The sequence below is a fragment of the Gorilla gorilla genome, chromosome 2, assembly GCF_029281585.2.
Source record: "Gorilla gorilla gorilla isolate KB3781 chromosome 2, NHGRI_mGorGor1-v2.1_pri, whole genome shotgun sequence".
NCBI classification, from domain to species: domain Eukaryota; kingdom Metazoa; phylum Chordata; class Mammalia; order Primates; family Hominidae; genus Gorilla; species Gorilla gorilla.
The window spans coordinates 108443985-108457154 of record NC_086017.1 but is presented as its reverse complement, the minus strand read 5'-3'; the positions used below and the strand labels follow the sequence as shown (position 1 = coordinate 108457154).

Here is a 13170-nt window from a genome sequence, read left to right as displayed (position 1 = left end):
TCACTTTATTTGCCATTGATGTGAAGCTTTTTACACTGGGAATAAGCTTTCCCATAAAGATCTAATGTGGTTTGTCTGGTATTTATCATGTTTTTCTTCTTAGCTGTTTACTGTTGAAGGACAAAAGCATTCTTTTCACATCAGAGATGAAACTAGCGATTAAGCATTAGTTATGACTTTATTTCCTCTGTTGGTATCTTTGAAACTCTAGATTTAACGTCAGCAAGTATGTTCTTTTAAGTGGGAGCAAAACATGGAGTATGCATTGACATAAAGAAAGGAAAAATAGACGCTCGGGACTACTAGATGGGGGTGGGGTTAGGGTTGAAAACTACCTATTGGGTTCTATGCTCACTACCTGGGTGGTGGGATCATTTATACACCAAACTTTAGTGACACTAGTGACACACAATTTACCCCTGTAACAAACCTGCACATAAACCTCTGAACCTAAAAAAAAAAGTTACAAAAAAAAAAAGTCAGCATGTTTGTGTACAGTTTTACTTTGTCTTTTTTTGTGTACAAGCAAGATGGGCCAATGACATTTTACTCTCTGCTTGCTGGACATGTGGTGATTGATCTTTCTCAGTAAATCAATATAGTCTGAGTTTGTTCTAAAATCATGGGAACAGGGAGAGTTTCTCTGAATTAGACAATGCTGAATGTTGCTAACACACGAACAAACAGCACTTGGCATTTCATGAGATTCTTAATCATCAAACTGTACGGAAAATATCTTGAGAACTGTGACTGGCATTTGATTATTCCTCACTGATTAGCACTTAGGTTAGAAGGACTAGATGTATTGCAGATATTTATAAATATTAAAATATTATGTATTCTGTGATTTTATAAATCATTTTTATTGGATCTTATCCAGGCTATAGATATCCTTTTGTGTTCAATATGCTTTTAGAGACTTTCCCCCTCTGCTTGTGAATTTTCTTGTCTGCTTGTGAATATCCTAACCCATCATTGTAAGTGCTTTAACATTTGCTACATTTGCTTCTTTCTATTGCAGATTTTTCATTGCTTTTGCAATATATTAAAGATTGTTTTAGGTTTACAGATTGGTGGGTTGTGATTAACAGTGATATCAGAGAAGAAATGAATGTAATTGTACTAAAGACAATGTTCTTATAATTTCAATCACTTTCTTTCTACTTATTTCTTATTGGTTTTATTATCAGCAATTAATAAAGAAGCCATTAAGTAGTATATTACTGTAGGTGTTGAGAAGCTTTCAAAAATGTAAAGCATAAAATTTCTTGCTCGCCACAAATCTATAGCAAATGTTATCTTAGGACAAAATCGAAACAAAATAACCACTTGCAAGTGACACACCAAATCTTGAGTGCTGAAAAGAAAGTTGGAATTTCTCAGTATTCTCTTGTGTTAAATAATGATGACTTCCCAGGTCTATTTCTTAGAGTCCTCTCCTTTTTTTTTTTTTTTTTTTTTTTTTTTTTTTTTTTTTGAGATGGAGTCTTGAACTGTTGCCCAGGCTGGAATGCAGTGGTGCAATCTCAGCTCACTGCAACCTCTGCCTCCCAGGTTCAAGCAATTCTCCTGCCTCAGCCTCTTAAAGAAGAGTAGAGTCCTCTTCTTTAAAACACATATTGAAGAGACAAAAGGCTTATTACATGTAACAAGGACTTCTTGTTTTTGTTTTTTAGGTTCTTTTTTGTGTGTGATTTGTACAAATGAAATATAGAGGTTTTCTCAAAGTTTGGCTTGCCTTCTTAATAGTATATATGACTGAGCCAGATGGATCTCTCTATTTTCAAAATTTTTGATGAAGCTACCATTTTATCAGTCATTTTTTCCTTTGTGTATGATAATCTTAAAATCTTTTTCATTTGTTTTACTAAAAATCACTCTGTAATGACCGCAAACTGTTGTTTCCTAAGCTTCATAGATGAGGGCTTTTCAGGAAATAATTCTATATGCAGTAATTTCCTTTGGTATTGTATTAATCCCCACTTTCCATCATATGCTTAACATCTGCCATTGTCAGTTCACCTAAGCAGTATATTTCATAAGAGTTTCGTGCCCTTCTGAAACTACCATCCCAGACAAGTACCATTAAGATTTTGGGTCTCTATGCCTATGATCCAAGCTGATGTTTATGGCGTTCACACCTCAAACAGTTATTGGAGAAGACTTTTACCATGCATTTGGCACATATTCTCTCCCGTTTGTTATGTGTGTTGCTCCTCCATCTCCATTGTTGTGGATTTGCTTTCTGACAAATGGGCTCAAGATGTGGAGACTACTAATTTTTAAGAATATATCTTTTGTATTAGATGATTAGAGTATCCTTTACAAAAAGTTTATATTGAAAAAAGTATATAAAAACTGTCAGATTTTCTCTTCATGAATTAATCTATCAAACATTTGCTGGATCAAGAGTACTGTTTTTCTGTGAATTTAGGAAACCTAGTATTGGCGCATCGATTTCTTCCTCATCAGCGAATTATAATGGTCAATACATTTGACTGGTTTTGACTGACTACTAGCATTGCATCTATCATAGAACTATTGTTGTGTGTGTGTGTGTGTGTGTGAATAGTCATTTTGTTGTTTTTTCCCAAGTGGCATAGCTCTTTTCTTAATAGATGAATTTGGTTTATCCAGCTTGGATTTTTGTTGTTTTTCACTTTTCCAAGGTTTATTTACTTATCACCTTTTTTACTGAACAATAAATTATTTAAATCTTCACATCATAGCATTCTGATAATGCTGCTGTTTTTCTCACTTTTCTTTATTCTTATGTGGCTGAATTTAGGTTTGCCTAAAAAAAGTGACATTTCCTTTATTTGAATTTCCCAGTGAATTCTCTGAAGGAGCTTGTTCTTATAATCGATATATGCTGCTATATGTAGCTTTTTCTATGTTAGTAGATTATATGGGTTGGCTGTGTCCCCACCCAAATCTCACCTTGAGTTGTAATAATCCCCATGTGTCAAGGGTGGGGCCAGGTGGAGATAATTGAATCATGGGGTGGTTTCCCCCATACTGTTGTCGTGGTAGTGACCATCACAAGGTGTGATGGTTTTATAAACCGGAGTTCCCCTGCAAATGCTCTCACTTGCCTGTCACCATGTAAGACATGACTTTGCTCCTCCTTCACTTCTGCCATGATTGTGAGGCCTCCCCAGCCATATGGAACTGTGAGTCAATTAAACCTCTATCCTTTATAAATCACCCAGTCTCAGATATGTCTTTATTAGCAGCAAGAAAACAGACTAACACGGTTGGTTTCATGATTTTCTACCTAAGTGCCTGTTTTGTGCCTAAAGCAGTCAAACCCCCTCCAGTTTTAGCTTGGTCAAGCCTTAAAGAAAAATTGAGTATAAGTAATTTTTCAGCTTAGACCCAGTTGAACTAGGGTAGAGTTAGAGTAAAATGCATTTTACCATGTATTGTATCTTAGCACAGTGTCAGCTCCACCACCAGTGACTTGATGACAGAGAATCCTGTGGTAGAATTTCAATGGATAAAGTTTTATTCTTTAGAATCCAAGAAATCAGTAACATTTTTCAGTGTGAGTCCTTTTATTCAGTGCATTGGTTATTATATAATTGTAATTGAAACCTTTAATTTTTTTCTCACTGCAAACTTTTTACACCAACAACTCTTTAATTTAAGAGACAAAGTGAGTGAAAGTTCTGAGTATGTTTTACTAAAAGGTTAAGCATGATCTCCAGATGAATCCCATTTACTCATGTTAATGAAAGTACTTAAAGGCAGATCTCACTTGTGTTAAAATATTTATTCTTAAAGTTCTTAAAGTTGGACATGTTCAAGGCTTAAAAATTAACTTCAAAAAGTCAAGCCAATTCACAAACACCTAAATTAGGTGAAGGAGAATCTCTCCCAACTTTAAAATACACATTAAATACCTTCCCCTCATGCTGCTTCATTATTTTTTATAATTATCTCCATGTTGGGTGTAGGCTATGTCTTCTTAGACTGATAGAAAATTTGGCTTTTCTCAGAATTTATGCAGAACAGCAGAGGTTAAGTGTTAGAGTTTGGAAGAGGTCCTATGAATGCAAAGTAAACAGAATTAAGATGTTAACAGAACTGTAATTATGCAGATTATATATTGTCAATAATGAGGCTCTGTATTTCAACAAAGAAAGTATTTCGACTGAATTGCTGCTGTCAGACAAACAAAACCAAAATTTGCCATGGATAACACAAAATCGATGTAATTAGAAGTTAAAATCAAGGACTCATAAAATTTTTAACGAGTATTGCAATAAATGATTCTTCTGTTTTGCTTTGATCTTCAAAATATAATAAAAGAAGTTTACTCATGAGAATTTTTTTAAAAATCTGAACATTTACTGCCATTATATTTTAAATGAAACTTATCTCTTAAAACGGATGAGTGTGCACCATAATATATCTTTTAATGTTCTTTTTAGGTAAATAGGATCTCATTTCCATAATTGAGAGCAAAGAGGCTTAGCATTTTCAATGTAAGTTTAAGACTGGGTTGCCTAGCAATATTCAAATGAGAGAGTCCCTCCTCTGGAACTGGTTATAAAACAGTTGTCCATGTGAATGTGCGTCAAACTCAGAAAAGGCAGTGATTTCTTAGCACCTAAATTATAACCAGACAGGAGACCATGTAATCAGATGGAAACAATGCGAACTGTCAGTAACTTTTATGCAGATTAATTTAGCCACATAACACTAATTATATATGTATTGTTAGGTGCGGACCCTAATCATTCACTGATCTCTCATAAGTGCTTTGTAATCTCATCATAGAATTGGCATGTAAAAACCAGGCCTCAGTTCTCATCTAAATCCTATTTTTGTGCATTTATTTCCTTCTATCTTGGCCCACAATACACATTTCTTGGTTTTAATGCCATTATCAGATCTTAAAGTTTCTTTGAAAAAGCTTGATGTATTTTAGTTCTGGGCTTACATACTATACCAGAAAAACCTTCTGCTACAACTCTTGTTGACTTTCATGCTGTGCTGTCGACTCTTGGTGTCCGTACAATATATGAGTTTTATTATATGCCTTATTTGGTTACCCTTGGTCTTATTCTTGTGTAGCCATTTATCTGTTCTCAATAATCCCTTTATTTTTGGTTAGTGGTGCAGTAGAGTTCTTTGAGTGGCCTTGGACCAACCCAGCTCTCTTTGCTTTCTTGCTTGTAGTTCTGAAGAATAACAGTAGAATGTGCTGGGAATGCAATATCCTCAGATAGGGAGGAACTGCCTGAATCTTGTCCCTCCTAGGAAATTGAATAGCTTGAGTTAGGAAGGAACTGCATGGGACAGACTGAGTTTTGTTCCTTTCTTCCCTGGAAGCCGGATGTCCTTTACAGCTTTGCCCAGTATGTCATGTGGCCCCTGAAGTACATAATCCAGAGTGGACTGCCTTTCAGGGTCCCTCAGCTGTGAAAGTGGAGCATTCATATCAAGACTACATCTTTCCTGTTCAGCTTTCTTCAGCCTTGGAGGAACCACACACAATGGATCCAAGACTTCTGTCCCTTGCTAATTATCTATAAGAAGTAAACCCATTTCACATAACTTGTGAATATGTTTTCTTTCACTGGATTTTGGCAAATAGGTAACCAGTGCATGGTGGACCTACACGGTAGCCCAGGATGCAGTGGGCATAAGTACATATGGACTCCTGTTTCTGGTGGCTGGCATAGTGATGATTGATCTTTTGCTGTTTTCCTCATGGAATGGGAGTCCTTTTTTGGGACTGATAATTAGCGAAGCTGTTTCACAATTGGCCCTCCAAAGAATAGTGCCTGAAATATGGTAGCTCTATAATAAACTGTGTAAAGTACACAGTGAATGAATATGTCAGACCTAGAGCACGGCATGCAAAACACTCAAGTTGAAGAAGAAAATATTAGAATTTCTACTTATATTTAGGTGTAAATCTCATTCTTCATTTACTTTAGTGTATTTTGAAATGTGGACAATACTGTCTTATATATTACATGTATAGGATTTTTAAACGGGGCTCTGAAAGACTCACTGTTGGAGGGTAATCTCTCTTGTCACATTGCTTTCTGGTCTGGCCACTCTGGCTCCCATGGCCCTTCTGTTTCTCTTCCACATGAGGACCAGTCCAGTACCATAACCAGAGCTGGACTCGCACTGCTCACACAAGCTTTCCAGACCATCTTCTTTAACCAGTTCTGATTGCTCTTTGTTGTGATTTGTGGGTCTCTAAATTGGCAAAGTCATTTTAATGGAAAATGCCTATTCTGTCCCTATTTTGATTAGAAAAGGATAGCTTCCATGTAGCATACTGTTCTAAAGATATTTTTTTCTTGAAGATTACAAACCTCTCCCCAACAACTGCCCCACAAAACCCAACCTTTATCTATCATGTCTTCTTGTTTTTAAGCCCTCACAGCCTCTCTTTCCTCCAAATCCTTCCTGACACAGATTATAAAAAACATTTACAAATAATGAGCAAATAGCAATTATAGTTACACAGCAAGAGAAAAAGTCAAAATCATCTAAGGTAAAATATATGTTCAAAGAAAGTTATATACAGATACAACTTAAAAAAACTGAATTATACATAAAATATATATGTATCAAGGGAGTTTTCTCTTTAAAGCTATTTTCATGCAGATGTTCTTATAAAACAAAGAATCCTTTTCATATAAATGACCATTCTTCCTCTGTATTTTATTATACAGGGTTTGCTTGAATTGACTTGTATCTTCAGTAGGCAGGTTTCTAACTATTTCATTCTTTTTAAGAGGAAATGTGAAAAGTATTTGGGGGCTAAGTACATTCATAGAATGCTCTAAAATTTATAAACAAAGTTTTGACAGAATGCCAATGATCATTTGGCATTATCTTGCCTTTGAGACAGAATATCTGTCTATTATAATTTTGTTATAATAGAATATCTTCTGTTATAATTTTGCTTTGTAATCTAATACCATTAGCCAGGTCATCTCTAATAGGGATCCTCTGTCTTGATTAACAGCATCTCCATTTAACCAGTTGTTCAATCTAGAAATATTAGTGCCATCTTTAAATCCTCCTTCTTCCTTACAATTAATATCCAATTAATTATTGAATCATAATGAACATATAATGAACAACATGTTAATTTATGTTATTTCTCTCCCCTCCTCTTTATTCCAACCGTCATTGCCCTAATTAAAGTCATATAACCATTCTGGTTTATTGCAATAATGCCTAACTGGTCTGTCTGCTACTAGTCCTCCTGTCCTTCAAACTCTCCTTCCTTTCTTTACACTGTTTCAATAATATCTTTTGGTTTTTTTTGAAATGGAGTTTCACTCTTGTTGACCAGGCTGGAGTTCAATGGCATGATCTCAGTTCATCGCAACCTCCGCCTCCCGGGTTCAAGCGGTTCTCCTGCCTCAGCCTGCTGAGCAGCTGGGATTACAGGCATGCGCCACCACGCCTGGCTAATTTATTTTATTTATTTATTTATTTATTTTTTTTGTATTTTTAGTAGAGATGGGGTTTCCCCATACTGGTCGGGCTGGTCTCTAGCTTCCGACCTCAGGTGATCCGCTCCCCTCGGCTTCCCAAAGTGCTGGGATGGGATAACAGGCGCGAGCCACCGTGCCCGGCCCCAATAATATCTTCTAAGACATGCGTCTATGTTTGTTATTTCCTGTTTAAATAAATCAGTGCCTGTCTCCTAGTTGCTGTACAAAAACCTTCAAATTTCTTGGAGTGCCACTCAGGTACAATTATTCCAGGAAAATTGGCCCCTCCATTGCCTATGGCCCCAAATTTTCATCGACAGGCCCATTCACTTTTTTGCACTTCCCTGTCTTTTTTCTTTCTACTTCTCCATCTGGACTACCTTTCCTCCAACTGTCAGCCTAATAAATTCTCCTAAGATTTGGTTCAAATTTTGACTTTTTGTGAAGCCTTCTTCAACCTCTGCTTTTTGGTACTTCTATAGTTCTTTTTAAGACCCCCATGACCACACTTACTGTATTGAATTGCAAGGCAGCATGAACCTTCTAACCTATGAAAGTATAAAGTCCTTAAAGGCAAGAGCTTTACTATTTTAAGTGCTGAATGTCCATGTTCATTATAAAGTCAGTCTTCTGAACAGTAAGTAGTTCTGAGACTTAAAAAAAAAAACTTGATTATATTATTTGCCATTTAATTGATACCTTCTAAATTCAGAGACTTATTTCTTAATCAAGACATAATCTACAGCTTTTCAAAGGCAGTTTTTAGAGTGTTAATATTCTGGTTACCTAATTTGCTATTTAAGTCTGGGGTCCAATGTAAATTTTAAAAAGCACTGTCCTAGGCCTCTTAGTCTTTAGAATCACATAAGACAGAAAATGCCAAGAGTCTGGTTGTTAAATTTGATGTAACAAAACTTACATATGCATAAAAATTTCAGTTATCTGCCAATTTCATCAGTATATTACATTTAGTTATAAGCTTACCATTTTAAAAAGCAGTTAAAATATTATTTTATTAAATTTCAAGTCTATTTATATAGGCTTACTGCCACAAAGAGTCTAGTAATTTCCCATCATATTTTATTTTTTAGTAGATTGTATTTGTTGCAATTTTTATAAATATTACATTTTGAATATTTGTATAACACTTTTCAACAGTATTCTTCAGCATTAGAAATAATGTGCTTAATGGAAAAATTTTATATTCATTGTTCTATAACTTCAAAAGTTGTTTTAAGTTATAAATTTGTAAAGATAAAATAAAATAAAGGCCTGGAGAAAAATGAAAATAATTATGATATTTTCCAATTTAAAAATGGAGTTGAAAATACTGCTTTTTCTAAACTGCACAAATTGTTTTCAGAACTGATAGACTTTTATTTTTATGAAGCTTTTTGGTTAAATTAAAAGATCAGTAGATACTCCTACACTGCTACTTTATATATCAGACAATGAGAGGTTAATTTATTTTCCTTAGAACTATATTTCTTTGTTGAAGAAACTGTGAAAAATATCATTGGTAAATTAATAGATAACATTTCTACAAAGCAAATATAGCAAGGCATAAAATATTCCTTTCACAATATTAAACTTGCATTTTATTCTGGAGTAACTGAATACAGCAAAGTTTCAAAAAAACTCATAGAGCATGAAATAAAAAAGGACTCAATAATGAAGTTGCATCTTTTAAAATAATGTGTAAAGTGAGAAAATAAGAATATAATAAAAATCTTTTGAGTAGCTTTAATGACTTATTTTTCATTGAAACTGACTGCCAAATGAGTTAGTGGTGAAGGTTTGTTTAAAAAAATAACAGAATATAACTTTATGAATTAGTAGCTTGAAGATAGCACAACAGAGACTTTGAGACCAAATTCCTCAAAACAATAACCAAAGAGATCAGTGAAATGAATTGGTTTAGGACAGTCAGAAATATTTACACTATCCATAGGACAAATTGAACTGATATAATTTGTGGATGACGGTTTGGTTCTAAAGTTTTAAATTTGCATTTCAGCTCACATTTTCTCCAAGTATCATTTAGGAAAAGGTTTAGAGTGTACTTATATATCTCCAAAGAAACCCATATTGTTCATTATAAGTATGATCAGATCATTCAAAACCATTTGGAAATAAAGTCATTTCAGAATCACTGGTTCCTCATATTACTGAGGTAGTAATTAATTCTACCATTTAGATACACAGAACTCTATTTAAATAAAATTATTAAATCATCAAAGATACTTCAGCCCATGTTATAACATCCAGTCATGACATGGACGTTAAGCATGATGTTAAAGTCCCAGGACAATGAAAGAAAGAAAACAGTCAGGTATGAAAGTTTTTGTTTTCTTTTTTGTTGTTGTTGTTATAAACTAGACACTCAAAGCAAATACTTCTCAATTAAATAATGATATCAAATTAGCAAAGTAATAAATACAAGCAGAAAATTAGGAAGGCAGAAACAGAATTACTCTAATGACATTAAAAACAATAAAAGTAAACAAACTGTATTAGGAAAGGGCATATAAACTTACAGTTGTCGTATAAGCAGCCTCTGGATCATCTTCCAGCACTCTGGAGAGACCAAAATCAGAAACTTTGCATACTAAGTTGCTATTGACCAGTATATTCCGAGCCGCTAGGTCTCGATGAACATAACCCATATCAGAAAGATACTTCATGCCTGATGCAATGCCTCGGAGCATTCCGACCAACTGGATGACTGTGAAGTGGCCATCATGCTTCTGCAACAGAATCACAATTGTGTAAATTGATTTATTTTAATGCAGTGTGTGCGTGTGTGTATTAAATAAGATCATTATATTTATTTTATTGGATCAAATGAAGATAAGCATCAACTTTGGTGATCATTGACTATATTCATAAGGAAAAGTAATAATTTGTTTGACATTTAAAGAAAAGGGAAAATTTAACTGGAAGTAGTGAAGAACAACTAAACAAATGACAGAAGGAAATCAACCAAATTAACTCTCAGAACAAAATTATTTCAAAAGCTTAGGTAATAGGAGAGAACTAAAGTGAAATAAAGTAAGAGCAAAGTCTGCCAAAAAAAAAGGCTACCAAACAAATAGAATCCACTTTCCATAGCTGTGAGCTTTGAACCAGCTGTACAGCTGGGTAGAAGGGCAGCAAAACCTAGGACTGGATAAAACCCGTGTGATAACTGGAGATACTGTGAAAAATAGTAGTCAGGACAGGTGACTCAGGAAAAAAAAAGTGATGTTGTAAACAAGAAACAAGTATAGGAAAGCAGCAGAATGAAAAAAAGCACAAGCAAACAGAAAAGAAATAGAGTTTTCCATTTTTTTCATTATACAGGGAAGACAGAAAAGTTGTTAGCAATTGACAGAAAAATGAGACAATTTTAGCTCCTGATTGGAAGGATTAAATTAAATGATGTGGAGAATGAGTCAGGCATGGTATCAGTATCAATCCCATTTAACTAATCAATCCCATCTTATTCCCTCCACCTTGATTTTAAAATAATGTTTTCATTTTAAAGAGTTAAAAAACATCCAATTGTTATCTGAGCAAAATGTATGCACCAACAAGACCAGATACAAATAGTATACAAATAGTACCCTTGAAATTAGAGGAAATAAAAATAAAAATATTTTAAGTGTGAAAAATAATGCATATTATTCTACCTAGTTATTCGGAGATTGTTGTCTTTAATGGAGTTATAGAGCAACATGAAAAATTCTTTTTTTATACATCAGGCAACATTTATTTATGAATGATATTAAAAATGAATATCTAGCAGTAGATTGTAGGGCTATATTACTTTATGTTATACATTAGAAGCACAAATAAGAGAAACTTATAAATTTTAAAAGTTAAAGCAGTTTTTATGAATACATATCTGATTTCAAACTATAGTGCAGCTTCAGGACAGAGATGATCTTACCCTAGCTGTCATGGTGACACAGTCTCTTATACAATGATGATTCATTGTTCAGGTAAATGAATAAGCTTATACTACAAATGAAATAAACTTTGTCTTGCTCTATCAACTTATCTCTCTGATAGCTCTCTGATAATATCTCCCAACTCAAGTGCAGAGTAAGGGAAAGAACCCTCTCTTAAAAAAACACTCTTACAGCAAGAATATCCATTTAAGCCGGCACTTCTGTATAATTAATGTATAAAGGATGACCTAGCAAAGAAAATCTTTGATGTTATTAGCTCTTTATGTTTCAAATCCATCTTCTTAGACAGTACACTATTAGATGAAATCTGCCTCTTCTATTATGTACACTACCTACCACTCTTCTATTAGGAATCTTGAAACCTTTGAGTGGAATTGAAAGTATAAGTTCTTTCGACCTAAAATGAAGTACACTGAAGTTTAAAAGTTGGCTTTTTTACCTATTCAAAAATGGAGTTGCCTCCTATCATAATTCTTGTCAAGCAGAATTTTAAAGTAGTAGTGAATGTTAATGGGGCACCTGAAAACTTGAGTGTCTGTTTCCTTATCTACACGATGAGAATAGAGTCATCTAACTCAGAATTGCAGGGAGAATCACATATAAAGTAGACAGCACAGCTCCTCACTTAATTTAATAATAGTTAGTCCTTGTTATTACTGTTATTATATGTGGTTTTTTTTTGCAATTTTAATGAGTCAGAAAATTCCCTTCTCACTTTCCTGAAAAATCACTTCTCAACATATGCTCCTACATATATGATGAGAAATAGTTACTTAAGACCAGGTTGAAATTTAATGTTTTATCTATGCCGAGTATGTCACAAAGCACCAGTTTGTTTTTTAATACTTTTATTGAAATATAATTTGTGTACCATACAATGTATCTTTTAAAGTATACAATTCAGTTTTTACCTTATTCACGGAGTTGTACAACTATCACCAAAATCAACTGTGGAACATTTTCGTCATCCCCTCTGAAAAGGCCCATCTTTACTAGCAATAACTCCTCACTTCTCCTAACTCCTCCCACCACCTCGGGCAACCAGTAGTCTACTTTCTAGCTCTATATATTTGCCTATTCTGGATATCTCTTGAATGGAATCATACAATATGTGGTCTTTTGTGACTGTCTTCTTTCACTTAGTGTGTTTCCAAGGTTCATCCACATTGTAGCATGTATCAGTAATTTATTCATTTTATTGCTGGATAATTTCTACTCTTTTTGTGTATTCATCAGTTGATGGATATTTGACTTACTTCTACTTTTTGGCTATTATGCAAGTTATTTTAAAAATTAACCTTAAAATATTTTTGTCACCAACATTTGAAGATTTAGATTAACTGCTTTCATTTCAATCATCATGGTAATAACGGTTCTAATAATGGTAAGTGGTATCATTTTAAAAATAAGATTTTGGTGTATTAAAATAATCTAAACTACTTTCTTCATGTGCTTTTATAGGACTATAAATGTAGGATATTTACTTCTAATCCATTGGCCAAGACATTTTCAGGGGTCCATGAGGTCAAAATTATTTTCATAATAGCACTAAGTATAAGTTTTTGCCTTTTTTCTCTAGGTTGATATTTGCACAAATGGTACAAAACTCTGATGGGTAAAACTGCAGGAGTCTTATCAGGAATCAAGTCAGCACCAAACCAAGCTATACTAGTATTCTCATATTCTTCTCTGACACAGGCATTCACAGAAAGATTAAAAAAAAAAAGCTAGTTTTTCTT

At 34.0% G+C, this 13170-nt stretch overlaps 1 protein-coding gene across 3 annotated transcripts in view; it reads right to left on the bottom strand.

Annotated features, from left to right (window-relative positions):
- EPHA6 (EPH receptor A6) overlaps nucleotides 1-13170 on the bottom strand; it is a 925594-nt gene that overhangs the window by 96760 nt on the left and 815664 nt on the right. For 2 of the 3 annotated variants that reach the window (XM_055383471.2, XM_019024873.4), the window contains one exon: nucleotides 10016-10225. In XM_055383471.2, the coding sequence (XP_055239446.2) occupies nucleotides 10016-10225 (210 nt within the window). Of the gene's footprint in view, nucleotides 1-3756; nucleotides 4050-10015; nucleotides 10226-13170 lie in introns of those variants that run through there. The other variant, XM_055383472.2, reaches the window with a different exon arrangement.